This window comes from Amblyomma maculatum, chromosome 10, assembly GCF_055883805.1.
Source record: "Amblyomma maculatum isolate TAMU_Amacu chromosome 10, ASM5588380v1, whole genome shotgun sequence".
In the NCBI taxonomy this organism is placed as follows: Eukaryota; Metazoa; Arthropoda; class Arachnida; order Ixodida; family Ixodidae; genus Amblyomma; species Amblyomma maculatum.
Window position 1 is genome coordinate 53284139 of NC_139353.1, and position 13452 is coordinate 53297590.

Below are 13452 nucleotides of genomic sequence, written 5' to 3' on the forward strand. Positions count from 1 at the left end.
TAAGCGGGCTTCTAGTTCAGCTAGAGGATCGGTGTCGCTGTTTGAGTAGCAGGAGGGGATGGAGTAGCAGGAGGGGATGGAGTTTGGGTGGTTAGGGGGGCAAACGAAACACCTCTCTCGATGCAAAACTGCATTTGGAATCATGAACGGTGCATTTCTTTTACCTTGCTCATATGTGCAATTCAAAGTGCACGCCTTCTGAAGACGAGAAAAAGGACGCATGCGCAAAAGCTCTGTCTTCCGCAGCCCACGCCTGACAGGGTCGTGCACTTGCATCAGACCTGCCTGCTCCGCGCGCGGATACACAACACGGACACCCGAGTGCGAGACGTACACCTTTCTTTTTTTATTCAAACATGGACCCAGACGCGCGCAAAGGCACCGGCGATACCCGCCTCGTTCTCCATAGATGGGCCGGCCGACTCTCTGTCGAAGTGAAAAAAAGGCGGCAGAGACGCGTTAAGGAGGTACGCTCTACACAAAACAACAAGGTCGCTCACAATGTGCTCAACGTGATCTTGAACTTCGTGAAAGAGCGCGCGCGCGCGATACAGTTGCTCCCGGAACGCACTTTTTAAGTGTCGCGGGCAACGACTTTCTGCTTCTTAAGCTGCTTGCCAAGTGTGCACCACTCCATCATGATGGACGTCGAGTACACCAGGCAGTAGTAGGGTGTACCCCAGCGGCCCTGCGAATGCCGCCGTGTACGCACAAAACAGCAACTTCTCTTTTATTGTTTTTTTTTTTCTCTCTCAGCTAGGCGGCGGCGAATGGCCGTTTCGACGGCGGCACCAGGTGCTCGGGCAACTCGAGGGGCAGGTCGTGTCCCGCCACCTTGACGCTGATAAGGTGCATGGCGAGAGCGAACTCGTCGGCGTCCAGCATGCCGTCTTTGTCCAGGTCCGACAGTTTCCAGACCTTGCCCAGCACAGAGTTGGGCAGCTTGCTCTTGACCATCTCGCCCTTGGCCGCGGCGCCTGATATCTTGCCGTCCACGGGCCCCAGCGCGTTGAAGAGCTCGTCGTACTTGAATCGCTCCCGGGCCACGATCCAGTCGGGTTCGAGCGAGCCCGCGTCGACGCCCTCGCCTCGACCGTAGCCGAAGGGGCTCTGCTCGAGCCCGTCGAAGGCGCCCCCCTTGACGACGGCCTCCTCTCGCTGCTCGGTCTGCTCGTGGGGAATCATGGCCATGAGCTGTGCGATGTCCTCTGCCAGCATCCGGTCGACGGTCTCCAGCAACCGTGGCTTGAGCGCGTGGAACTTGGTGAAGTCGTGCTGTGCCAGCTTCTCTTGCATCTCGCGCAGGTCCGGGAAGTCTCCCGGCGAGATCTGCTGCTCGCGCTGGATCTCGGCGTACAGGTTGTTCAGGCCCTTGATGAGCTCCTTCTTTTTGCTGTCCTTGCCGAACATGGATGGCATCTCCTTGCGCAGGGAGCTGATGATGTGCGCGTGCACCTGCGATGGGGAAAAAAAAAGAAAAGGAAAGTGACGTGAGAACGCTGAAATATTAACCAAGGAACAAATGAGAATCACGTGCCACCTTTTCAGGCCGAAAGGAGATCAAGAGCAGCCTCAATACTCGGCGTCCAGCATGCCGTCTTTGTCCAGGAATTATCATCAAATCCAGGAATTATTATCCAGGAATGTATTATCAAATGCATAGATGGAATAGATAGGGTTTAACGCCCCAAAACGATACCGGCTATGAGGGGCGTCACAGCACAGGGCTCCGTAACTTTCACCACCTGTGGTGACGTCGCACAGTGCACGGCTGTCTTGTGCTTCGCGAACACCGAAACCGGGGCCGTAAAAAAAAAAAAAAAACATTCTCCAGATCAGCGAAATACCAAAAAAATGAAATACAACTCAAACAGATATAAATTACTATGTCAGATAAATTATGAGAATGTGCTTGAACAAGCAATCTCACGGTCAGGTACCTCAAAAGCGCGACGAGTTGCTCGGTATTCCTGCAGTTACCACAGCACGCGCAAGACGATTAGTACATTTCCTGCCTCTCCGTGTGCCTCAGTGGGCGTATGTGTCTGTTTTTTATGGGGTTTATCGTCCCAAACCGACTCAGACTATGAGGTGTGCCATAGTGGAGGGCTCCGGGATAATTGACCACCTGCTCGAGGTTCTTGAACACTGACACCGCACAGCAAACGGACGCCTTGCTTTTCTCCTCCATCTTCCTGCGGTCGCTGCGACCAGGGCTCGATCCCTTGTCCTAGGGTTCAGCAGCCGAGTGTCCTAACCACTGCGCCACCACGGAGGGGCGTGTCTGAGCCTGTGTACGTGTATGTGCGCCTCCCCGTGTCTCTTCCCATACATGTGGGGACCGTGCGTCTGTATGTCTGTCAGCCTCGTATGTCCCTCTGTCATTCTCCGCGTGTCTCATCATCAGTCTCCGTGCATCCCCCTGTCATTCTCAGCGTGTCCCCATGTCAGTCTCCGTGCGTCCCCCTGTCAGTCTCCGTGCGTCCCCCTGTCAGTCTCCGTGCGTCCCCCTGTCAGTCTCCGTGCGTCCCCCTGTCAGTCTCCGTGCGTCCCCCTGTCAGTCTCCGTGCGTCCCCCTGTCAGTCTCCGCGCGTCCCTCTGTCAGTCTCCGCGCGTCCCTCTGTCAGTCTCCGCGCGTCCCTCTGTCAGTCTCCGCGCGTCCCCCTGTCAGTTTCCGCGCGTCCCCCTGTCAGTTTCCGCGCGTCCCCCTGTCAGTTTCCGTGCGTCCCCCTGTCACTCTCCGTGCGTCCCTCTGTCAGTCTCCGTGCGTCCCTCTGTCAGTCTCCGTGCGTCCCTCTGTCAGTCTCAGAGCGTCCCTCTGTCAGTCTCAGTGTGTCCCTCTGTCAGTCTGCAGTGTGTCCCTCTGTCAGTCTGCAGTGTGTCCCTCTGTCAGTCTGCAGTGTGTCCCTCTGTCAGTCTGCAGTGTGTCCCTCTGTCAGTCTGCAGTGTGCAAATCATCTTTGGAGATGATTTGCTCGAACGACAGGCGCAAGGGCAGATCGAGAACATGACTACAGGCACTGCTCTTGAAAAGGAGGTGGTGAAGGGTGGCAGTTCCTGACCCTATGGGGCTGGGACGGTAGATCAACGCCGCTTGCGGCGGGGGCTAGTCAGCCACCAAATTTTATCTGTTGTATGCCGTCATTGCACCCGCCACTGCTTCAGTGATGGGCGACGGCTGTTGTCACGGCGCGCGTCTTTCTCTCCCTCTTCTTTTTCCTTCTCTATTTTCTCTTCTGTCCGCACGAGGCAGCGGAGCTGGCTCAGCTACAGAGCCAGTAGTAGGCCCGTGCATTTTCTTTTCCTTCTTCCTACAGCCACAACAACAAAACACTCCAGTGCGCAGCTATTTATTCAGGTGACGTAAGAGCACGCACGCTCGAAATATTGACCGTATTACACAAATCAAGCGCATCACCGACGGCCTCGCTAGAACGGCTGCGCCGAATCCCGAAATGCGAGAGCCCCCTAAAATTAAAAAAAAATACTGCGCAGTGGCATCATCGTGTAGGCACGCAAATACAGGGACATTTTTCAGATCCAAGAATTCGACGTCGAATTCTGCGCATTTGTGTCCTGAAACAGTAATGTGTATATTCATATACACATCCACGAGAACGTCTCGATGTCGTTCAACGGCGCTACCCAAGGAAAGACCCGAAGGGCACGCTGCAAGGAATCGGATGTGTTTCGCGGATTACCTCAAAGTGCAGGCGGAATAAAACAAAAAAAAAAGAGAGAGCAGTAACTACTGATTCGCACATCCAGCCGAGAGCCGCGACGCGGCCATAAAAGGGAGCACAGAGGAATGAAATGAGAAGGAAGAATTGCGCGGAATGAACAAGACAGCAAGGACTGACAGGGGAACATACGGAGACTGACAGGGGGACACACGGAGACTGACAGGGGGACACACGGAGACTGACAGGGGGACACACGGAGACTGACAGACATAAAGAGCGTAAAGCCGAACTGCGTCAGCGAGCATTTTTAACGGGAGCATCCCTCAGATGTGACACGAAAATGAGAGACTTTTCACTCAAAAAAAAAAAAAAAAAAAAGCTATCAGCGTCATACTCGTTCACAGCCTAAGCCGAAAAGTGCAAGCACGGCGCATCACTGATTGGCTTGTTCGCTGAACGACGTAATGCGCACAATGACGATTACTGCGTTCGGGTCGTGTTCCATAGTTCACGTATCACTGTTTAAAGCATAAATTATAAACAAAAAAAAAAAGGAACGGAAGAAAAAAAAAATAGTGGAATTCCGAAGGGCGGTTTCTTGCGTTGAAAGAGATGGACTTTAAAAAAAAAAAAAGAAAAGAAGACACTTTGTAAATGCTCGAGTGCATATAGGTTAGCCGATGACAACGGTTTTATCGTTCGATTGTGAGAACGAAATGCTGCCACGCTCCCTGGCTCGCACTAAGAATCGCCACTCAGCGCATTCATTCCGTTTAAGGCGAGCCCGGAAGGGGGGATGCCTTTCGTAACTATAAGCCCGCATTTACACGAGCCAAACCAGCCGAACGAGCGCTCCAGAGACTTTCTCTTCCGCGAAAACTCATTTTTGCTGCAGCGAGGCCTCGGGGTAAGAGCTCGTCCGGCTCTGCTCTGCACGTGCGACGTCCTTCCCAAGGCGCCGCCTTCCTCGTAGTTTGTGCAACGGACGGCTTGGAATGCATCCAGCCATTTAGAGCGTACAATATCCCGAGCGAACCGGTCTGGCTGACGCTGCTCGGAGACTACCCGAAAGGAGGAAAGGGCATACGAAGAGCGAGAGAGAGAGACTTTAAAGGGGAGAGCACGTGAGCACGCTCACGCAACTCGCGTCGCCGAGCTCTGTCTAGGCGGCTCTGGCTGAAAAACACCGCGCGGCACAGATTCACAAGCGATTGATTTTAATACGGCCTCTTGGTTTGTGGGGTTTAACGTCCCAAAGCAACTCAGGCTATGAGGGACGCCGTAGTGGAGGACTCCGGAAATTTCGACCACCTGGGGTTCTTTAACGTGCACTGACATCGTACAGCACACGGGCGCCTTGCTTTTCGCCTCCATCGAAAAGCTGCCGCCGAGGACGGGATTCGATCCCTCGTCCTTGGGAACAGTGGTCGAGCGCCGTAACCACTGCGCCACCCCGGCGGGGTTTATTACAGCCTTTTCTACTGCTCTATACTACTACTACCAGCGTTAATAGTTATGGGCCGAGATAGAGACTCATTTCAACCCGGAGGAGTTTAGCACCAAATAGGCCAGGAGATATCACAACTGTTATACTGCCGACTTCCTTTGCAACTTCCATTGAGCTCACTACGAGTAAAAAGAGCGATGATAACGTTCATAAGGCCAATCGCTTTGATCACAGGTAAACTAACGCATCTTCAATCGTTTCCGAAGGAATATAAGGATCAGCAAATTTGTTGGAACTGAGGGTCGGTGGAAAGGGCTAGCCGCAGTGGACATGACATAACGCTGATGATGACGATGAAGCCAATATATACAATGCAGTCGTCGTTATTGGTTGCACGTCAGTAGCTCGACGACAAACTACGCGTCCTATTATTTTCTATGTGCTTTTTCGCTGTGTCATTTGATCCAGCTCAGCAGCTTTCTGAGGTGGTGTTTGTAAATTGTAACTCAAAGTGTTTGTTACTGTGTTCTGTCATTTGAAATTTTAGATGTGTTATTGATTTTATATGTATTGTTGATTCCCTCCTGTCATGACCCCCCAGTAATGGTTAACAATATAAATAAATAAATAAATAAATACGCTGTCATGCGTCGATATTATCGAAGGCAGCATCGACTAAACAGTTATGCTGCCGTGCGAGAAAATTTCTTAATGGCGCGCACGCACACAAAAATAAGTAACCGCATCATCTTTTCTTTTACATTTATTGCGTATGAGCGTCATTATTTTTTTCTTTTTTGGCTAAGCGCAGTGAAAATAAGGAAGCTGTCAATGCGATACGAAATCGCCTATCTAAAATGATCACTCGGATAATCACTATACATCTCACGACCGCCACGAAAGAAACAACATCCCTGAACGCTTTCTTCAAAGCAGCATATACATCGAGTACGGCGGAAATTGCTTCCACACGTGTCAATGGGACGAAAAAATTATACCTCACCAACACCCCACAAGGCCAATGCCCGCTGAAAAATTTCCTTGTATGATGAAACGAGCGCTGTTACGCTTGCGCCCGCATCGCGCAGACTTCGGGCACAGAGAAATAATATATATACAGTTCCGTCTTGACATCCCGAGTTGACCGTGTATCACGGGAAACGTCTGGTCTATTGTTCCGCATTTGAGCCGACGGTTCGACGAAGCCTTCTCGGGGCGGCGAAAGAACGCTCAGACAAACGAGCATTCGCCAACCAAAGGACCAAAACCAAAAGAAAAAACAATCAAACAAACCAACAAAAAGGAATCGAACAAACAAACAGGAAACCGAACGAATTTCTTGACATCACTTCCGTTTCTGTCACCGTGCATCTTTTTATGTTCACAAAATTTAAGCAAACTGCGAACCATTGTTATGGACAAGCATGTCTTTCTCTCTGTCTCTCTCATTTCAATTCAGAAATGATGGGCTAACTCTGCCTCCAGCTTCAAAGTTCCTAGTTGTGCTCGCGTGATAGGGGCCGGGAAGCTTTATTTTTAATTTCCACCATACTAAAACAGAGAAGCAGAGTTGCGGCTGTGTGCGATGTCGACGCATGGTAGCATAGACACGCGCTCGAGTCAAAGCTCGCGGAACGCGACTTCGGAGAAGAAAGTTCATTTCCTCGCACGCAGAGTATGGTGTTGGCCCGATGGGCAACCAAGAAGCTGCTGAACCTCTTTTTTTTTTTTTTTACTTTGCTCTTCGTTAACAGGCAGCATTGCGCAACCTTTTGACCGATGGCGAGCTCACAAGTGCATAAAAGACGACCACGCCCATGCAGCCGGAACTCGAACGGTTTACGCCAGAAAATATTTCGAAGACATCGCCACTCCTCCTCCGCCCTGCGTTACCCTCGCTTTCCCTCCGCCATCAGAGCGTGAACTGCACATGGCCCTCCAGAACATGATTAGAGGACCGCGCACTACGACCATGTTCATGCTCGCATCAACATGCGCATCGGAGGTGGAGTTGGTTGCTGCATACAGCATTCTCCCTCAGGCACTGTTACGGCAAGTTTTATTATTACAGCGCAACTAGAGACAAATAAAAGGCCTAGACGCTCTAGTCCCCGTCATGGCGGGTGCACTTACTCACTGGCCGCGATCGAAGCAATAAAGTTATTGCATACTCGACAGGCGACGACAGTGTGGGGGATGTTGGAAGCCAGGAAGCTTCACAGACCTGCCTTGGAGAAAGTGAACGTGCCAAAGTTTAACTCGCACTCACGTGACGCATCGCCTGCACATCGAGGCCTTATGAAATTCAAGCAGAAAAGAAAAAAGTAGATCAGCCTCGTGCTGTACCAGCCTGTACATCAGCGACGCAGCGAAAAAGAGGTCAATGGCAGTGCGACTTGCAGCTGGCTAAATAGAGACGAAAGTGGAACACATGGGAGCAGCAGCAGACCTATATCTATATCTGTGTGTATCTCTCTCTCTGTGTGTGTGTGTGTGTGTGTGTGTGTGTGTGTGTGTGTGTGTGTGTGTGTGTGTGTGTGTGTGTGTGTGTGTGTGTGTGTGTGTGTGTGTGTGTGTGTGTGTGTGTGTGTGTGTGTGTGTGTGTGTGTGTGTGTGTGTGTGTGTGTGTGCGTGTGTGTGTGTGTGTGTGTGTGTGTGTGCGTGTGCGTGCGTGTGTGCGTGTGTGCGTGCGTGTGTGCGTGCGTGTGTGCGTGCGCGTGTGTGTGCGCGTGTGTGTGCGCGTGTGTGCGTGTGTGTGAGTGAGTGAGTGAGTGAGTGAGTGAGTGTGTGTGTGTGTGCGTGTGCGTGTGCGTGTGCGTGTGCGTGTGCGTGTGTGTGTGTGTGTGTGTGTGTGTGTGTGTGTGTGTGTGTGTGTGTGTGTTGTGCGCGCGTGTGTGTGCTGCTCCCCTGTTTTTCTTGCATCGATTGACGCAAGAAAACACTAAGAAAGCCAAACGCGCCGTGCTTAACGTGCCTCGAATCAGTGGTAAAAAAAAAAAATACGTTACTCAAAGCTAAACGACTGAGGTGTTAATTAAATTATTGCACTCTTAATTACTGATATCTTCTTCGTCACCTAACAGCAAAAAGCCCTCGCGATGACCCATTTCCATGTCGCGAAGGAAGTATATATAGTGTGTGTGGCGGTCGTGAAAGTGTGCGGAGTCTCACTGAGGTCTCGCGCTACATCCTGTTAATAGTGGTTATGGACCACGATAACAAGACAGTCGGGAGCTTTTATGAGGAGTCCGGAGTACCAATAAGCAAAGTAAAACCACAGTGTATACTCAGCTGGTAGGTGACATCAATGTTAACGTAGGCAAAAAGCATGCGAAGGATAGACAGTGGGTAAATGTGATATAGAGATATAGCAGAAATAACCTACAGATCATAAACAATTTCTTTCGTTTGGAGAACCGGAAGTGGGCGTGGATGAGCCCGAATGAGGAGACTAAAAATGAGACAGACTTTCCCTACTGTGTGTTCTTCCTGGCATCGTGACGAATGTGGCGGTGTCAGGAGAGTAAGAAACAACAAAGAAACCATATATGTAGGCAATGCTTCAAATTAGCCTGGACGAACAGAGAACGGAACAAAGTAATAAGAAAAATGTTCTTGGAAGAGTAAAAGGTAAGAAGGAAAACAAAGATATTCAAAACCTGGTTTCAGAACAGATATGCGACTTCAAACCTTTCGGGACCACCCCACCGGCCATATTGCAAAAATGCAATACCATTTTTCACCAACTGTCGAGTTCTAATTACTGCACGCTGGGACAGGTCTAACCATCTGGAAGATCATTATGACATCTTAATTTTCGGTTTTGGCCTAGTTTGCATTTTTCTTTTTTTCTCAGCAGGCGGCGACACTTGAAATTTTCCTTTTAAACAGGAGTGTGGTGGCGGTTGGGCTAGCGAAACAGAGCATGAAATTCGCGTCAGGTCGCGCAGGGAAAACTGGCGTCAATCGCGCCATTCAGCAGCTTCGGCACCATATTTCTTTTTTTTTTTTTTTTTATGATGCCAGCAGAGAGGAGACAGAAGACGACTTTGACTTTGAAAGCTCCGACTTCGCCTCTGCCAGCGATAAAGCACGATAATGGTTCACAATAAGTTGGACCGCTAACTACTGGCTATATATAACCAAATTTTTAGTTTGAGCTCACTTTACAGGAGGTGCACATGATGGCTAAATGTTAGCATATTTTGTCCCTATTCGGTAAGGCTTCTGCAAAGTATGGTAAAAATATCCTGCAGTCAGCGCAGTTGTTTGTCGAGTTTTCGCCGAGACAAGAACCGAGTGCGCACCTGAGCGAAGGTGTGGGCGTATACATTGAGTTCGATCAGAGTCTTCCTATATACTGACTCTGACTGACCTTGACTCTTTTTTCTTAGTTTTTTTTTTTACTTGTGCCAATCGATACAAGACATTTACGAAAGCAAATATAAATATTCCTATAGATATATAGACAGGTATTTTGGCTTCTGCGTATTGATGATGCCATGCAAACTTGCACTCCTCCACTGTACACAAACCCTGCTCCAACAGTCGCTTATTCAAAAGCAACAACACTGAAAGCTGTGGTACGAAGAGAAGAAAATCCAGGTGCAAACTACTGTTTCTCAGAGTAAATTCTAAGTAAATTTATGTACCAACGGTCGCCGGAGCTTTTTAAATAAGTGGCATAAGAACTGTCTCAGAAATGACTATGGAACACTAGTACAAGAAAAAAAAAGTTGTATATAAGACTGTAGCTTTTGTTCTTTTTTCCCTCAAAGTTTGAAAAGAGACAATGGGCCACATTTTCCGTATTCTAGATTTTTTTTCGTTATGGTTTCATAGTCAAGCAATTCCAACTTTTTTTTTTTTTTTCTTTCTCGCCTGTGTTCAAAAACATGCTGTATTTGCGTTTTTTTTTTCTCTTTAATGAATGAAGTTTTAGGTACCATAATTCATTTTTTGCGAACGTCCACTTATTTCGCTGAATTTCGAAGAAACTTAGGAGACCGTTCAGCCACGGCCGCTCGATGGAAGCGCTTCCATCAAGCGGCCGTGGTTCAGCTCACCCAGAACACGAACGATATGATATAAAAACGCCAAAGCAGGAACATCTCTTAACTCAACAGCCAGAATAGAACTGACACAGTTATATCAAAGTTAAACAATAAGCGCACGATAACAGACACAAAATAGTATAATATGGATATAATCGAGGACGCCCTAAAGAACGCAGTCATAAAAACCACATTTACGAGCTAAAAAACCAAAACAAAACGAGAGTATAATGCCATTACAAAAACGGTAAGTGTTCTACACTGGTGTAATGAGGACGATAATGAGAAAGGCAGCAGTGAAGGACAATTGAACATCGCGCTGATAACGGAAGAGATTATAATGAAGCCTTATAGAAGTAACGCAATGTAATGCAGCTGGGAAGGATCAGGCGGAATAATAATAATAATAATAATAATAATAATAATAATAATAATAATAATAATAATAATAATAATAATAATAATAATAATAATAATAATAATAATAATAATAATAATAATAATAATAATAATAATAATAATAATAATAAAGAACGTACGGCTAGAGGTCTCGTCCCCGCAGCATCCATGAAATAAAGTTGATACTGATAGTAGGATTAGAGTAAAAGCGGGATTTATTTTATTCCGATTATTGCGCCAGGAACAGTAGCGAGCCGGGGGACCGGGGTTCGATCCTTGCCGCGACGGCTACAATAGGCAGCCGTGAATAGCGTGCGATGTCAGCGCACGCTAAAGGACCCATGCAGGTGATTGAAATTATCAGAGATCCTCAAATACAGCGTCCCATATACGTAGGCCGAGTCGCTTAACTAAAGCATAGGTTGCATGTTCCTGTCCCCGTCAAATCATCTTCGAGATGCAGCATTTTTCTGTTTTTGTTCTGATTTATTCTTCCGTTTTCGGTAACATATAGACCAAACCAAACTTCATATAGGTGGCATTCCCGCTCCTCGCCTCCTCAAAGCAAATGAGGCAACCACGTGCATTGACTAGAACTGGTGATAATATTTACAGCCTCTAACTAATGCAGCCACAACAACAAGCCCCCTAAGCGCTTCATGAAAATGACCAGAAAAGGGTTACTGACCAAGCGCTGTGTTTACCGAGTGCGCAGCTACAGGCTGCTTGACAGGTGCCCGCGACTAGAAGGACAAATGCGACAGCAACACACCCCGATTGACCTCTCTTTTTTAAAAATTGTTTATTTTCCAGGGAGGAAATCAAACTTGAAGAGGAGCCGTATTGGAGGGCTACGCAGTAATTTCAACCACCTGGGGATCTTTACCGAGCACTGACATCGCACCATGCACACGGCCGGGCGCCTCTGTTTCGCCTCCATCGAAAAGCGGCAGTTGGTTCCCCCTCCCCTACGCCTCCTCTTTCTCTCTTTCCACTTTCACTCTCACCTTCCCTTACGGCGCGGTTGAGGTGTCCACAGAAAACAATTGAGACAGTTGCTGCGCCTTTCCCTTCCTATAAATAAATCAGTATAGAACAGTAAGGGCTCAATATCTGTCATCAGAGTTCTCGGTGGACACTTGAACCGCACCGTAAGGGAAGGGAAGCCGGCTCAACTACACAGGCTTCCATTTTTTCCTACCACGTTCCCTACACTTCGTGGCCAAAACTGCGTGCGGTACGGAAACGAAATTGCGCGTATACGTCACTCACACTCCAGTATTGATATCTGCCTTAACGTTGGCAGCACGTTTCCTATAATAGTGCCGCTAACCGCACGTATCAAAGCAAAAGCCAGGACGGATAATTTGGACCAGAGAGACGGCGAGCTAGCAGGAAACACCGGGCGTCCTATACCGCTGCGACACATACGCTCAGCTGTCGTGACTAACAGCCGCTAGCGTTTCTCCACAGCTGCCCAGAGCTGCTGTGCAGGTGCTGCGTCGATGAGCCATGAGCCACATGCATGGCATAATATACTACCGCCATGCAAAAGCTACGCGGCACTCAAACGCGCACCTCGACACAGAGCTCACTGGAAAGCCCCTTTTTTCTGGGCCTGCACGCCACACTTGAATCGCAGATCGACGCACCCTGAGGAAATTTCTGTCCGTGAAGCTAAAAATGAAACGAAGACCGCGCGGACGCACAGGAAAGAACGAATAGGCGCAACTCCGTGAAATTCGATCGATGTCGGAGGCCGCTTATCTTCTCTTTCAACAGCGGGGTGACATACTGATACGCGGCGCCGTTCAGAAAAAAAAAAAGATAAAAAAACGCAGCCAGAAAAATTTTCACAGATAAAACCGCACGCAGTCTACTCAATGGCTTCCGGCCTTTTTTTTTTATGCAAAACTGAAGAAAGCATAAGAAAGATAAGATAAATGTGAGAGAAAGGCCGTACTGAACCAGAGGCTATCGCTGGCAGAACCAACTGAAAAAAGTGGCAACTGCCCAGGAGAAAATTTTAAAAACTCCAACTAGGAGAAAAACAAACCCAGTCTCTCTCCATCGGGATCCGGTAAAAACGTCCCCGGAGCAAATGTCCCCGGAAAAAATGTCCCCAGAAAAAAATGTCCCCGGAAAACATTTCCCTATTTGCGAAGCAGGGAAAAATGTCCTCGAAAGGGGACTGAAGTCTAGCGCTATAGGACGTAGATAGATTGCGTTTCCCTGTGGCGAGCTGCAATGATGAATGATGCATGTTAACTTTATTACGGCAGTTTCACTTGTCAGCTTGGAATTTGCCACGAACATCGAACTGATGCGGGTATTCATAACAAAAAAAGATGATGGCAGAGGATACAGTAACAGCGCCTCGTCTTCACTTTGTTTGCGGGGAAAAGGCGAGCCGACCACCGGCTTTACCGGAGAAGCTTAGAGCAATGCTTTAGTAAGGCCACGATGAATGACCGGTTAAGCCTCGTCCTGCTGATACCATTATCATCCTTATCACAATTGTATACAATCATCAGAAGAACTGTTGAACCTCGTCACCAGAAGGTCTGCAAACTAATTCTAGTGACGACTTCTCTGGGCGCTTCCCCGAGACTACCATACGGCGATCCGCTTGCACCTTTCTCAGTGGGCAGTATTACCAAACTTATTAGACATATGATTGCTTAACGAGCTGCGAAGCTCGGTACCTCGTAACGTATAAAGAGCCAGATGGCTCTTTCACCATGCTTTTAACGCAGTTCTAAACCTTTCGGGCGCCCTGAGGACGCAGGTTCCAAATGATGATTACATTTACCCCAAAGCTAAGAAATAATGGTATAAAATGTGTCTTTCTTTTTTTTTTTTTTTTTTT

At 48.3% G+C, this 13452-nt stretch overlaps 1 protein-coding gene across 1 annotated transcript in view; it reads right to left on the reverse strand.

Moving 5' to 3' along the window:
• Positions 1-322: 322 nt before the first annotated feature.
• Positions 323-13452, reverse strand: part of Past1 (putative achaete scute target 1) — a 40800-nt gene continuing 27670 nt past the window's right edge. Inside the window, exon 2 of the mRNA XM_084582765.1 lies at positions 323-1455. Within this exon, the coding sequence (XP_084438891.1) occupies positions 757-1455 (699 nt within the window). The 3' untranslated portion in view covers positions 323-756. The remainder of the gene's footprint in view (positions 1456-13452) is intronic.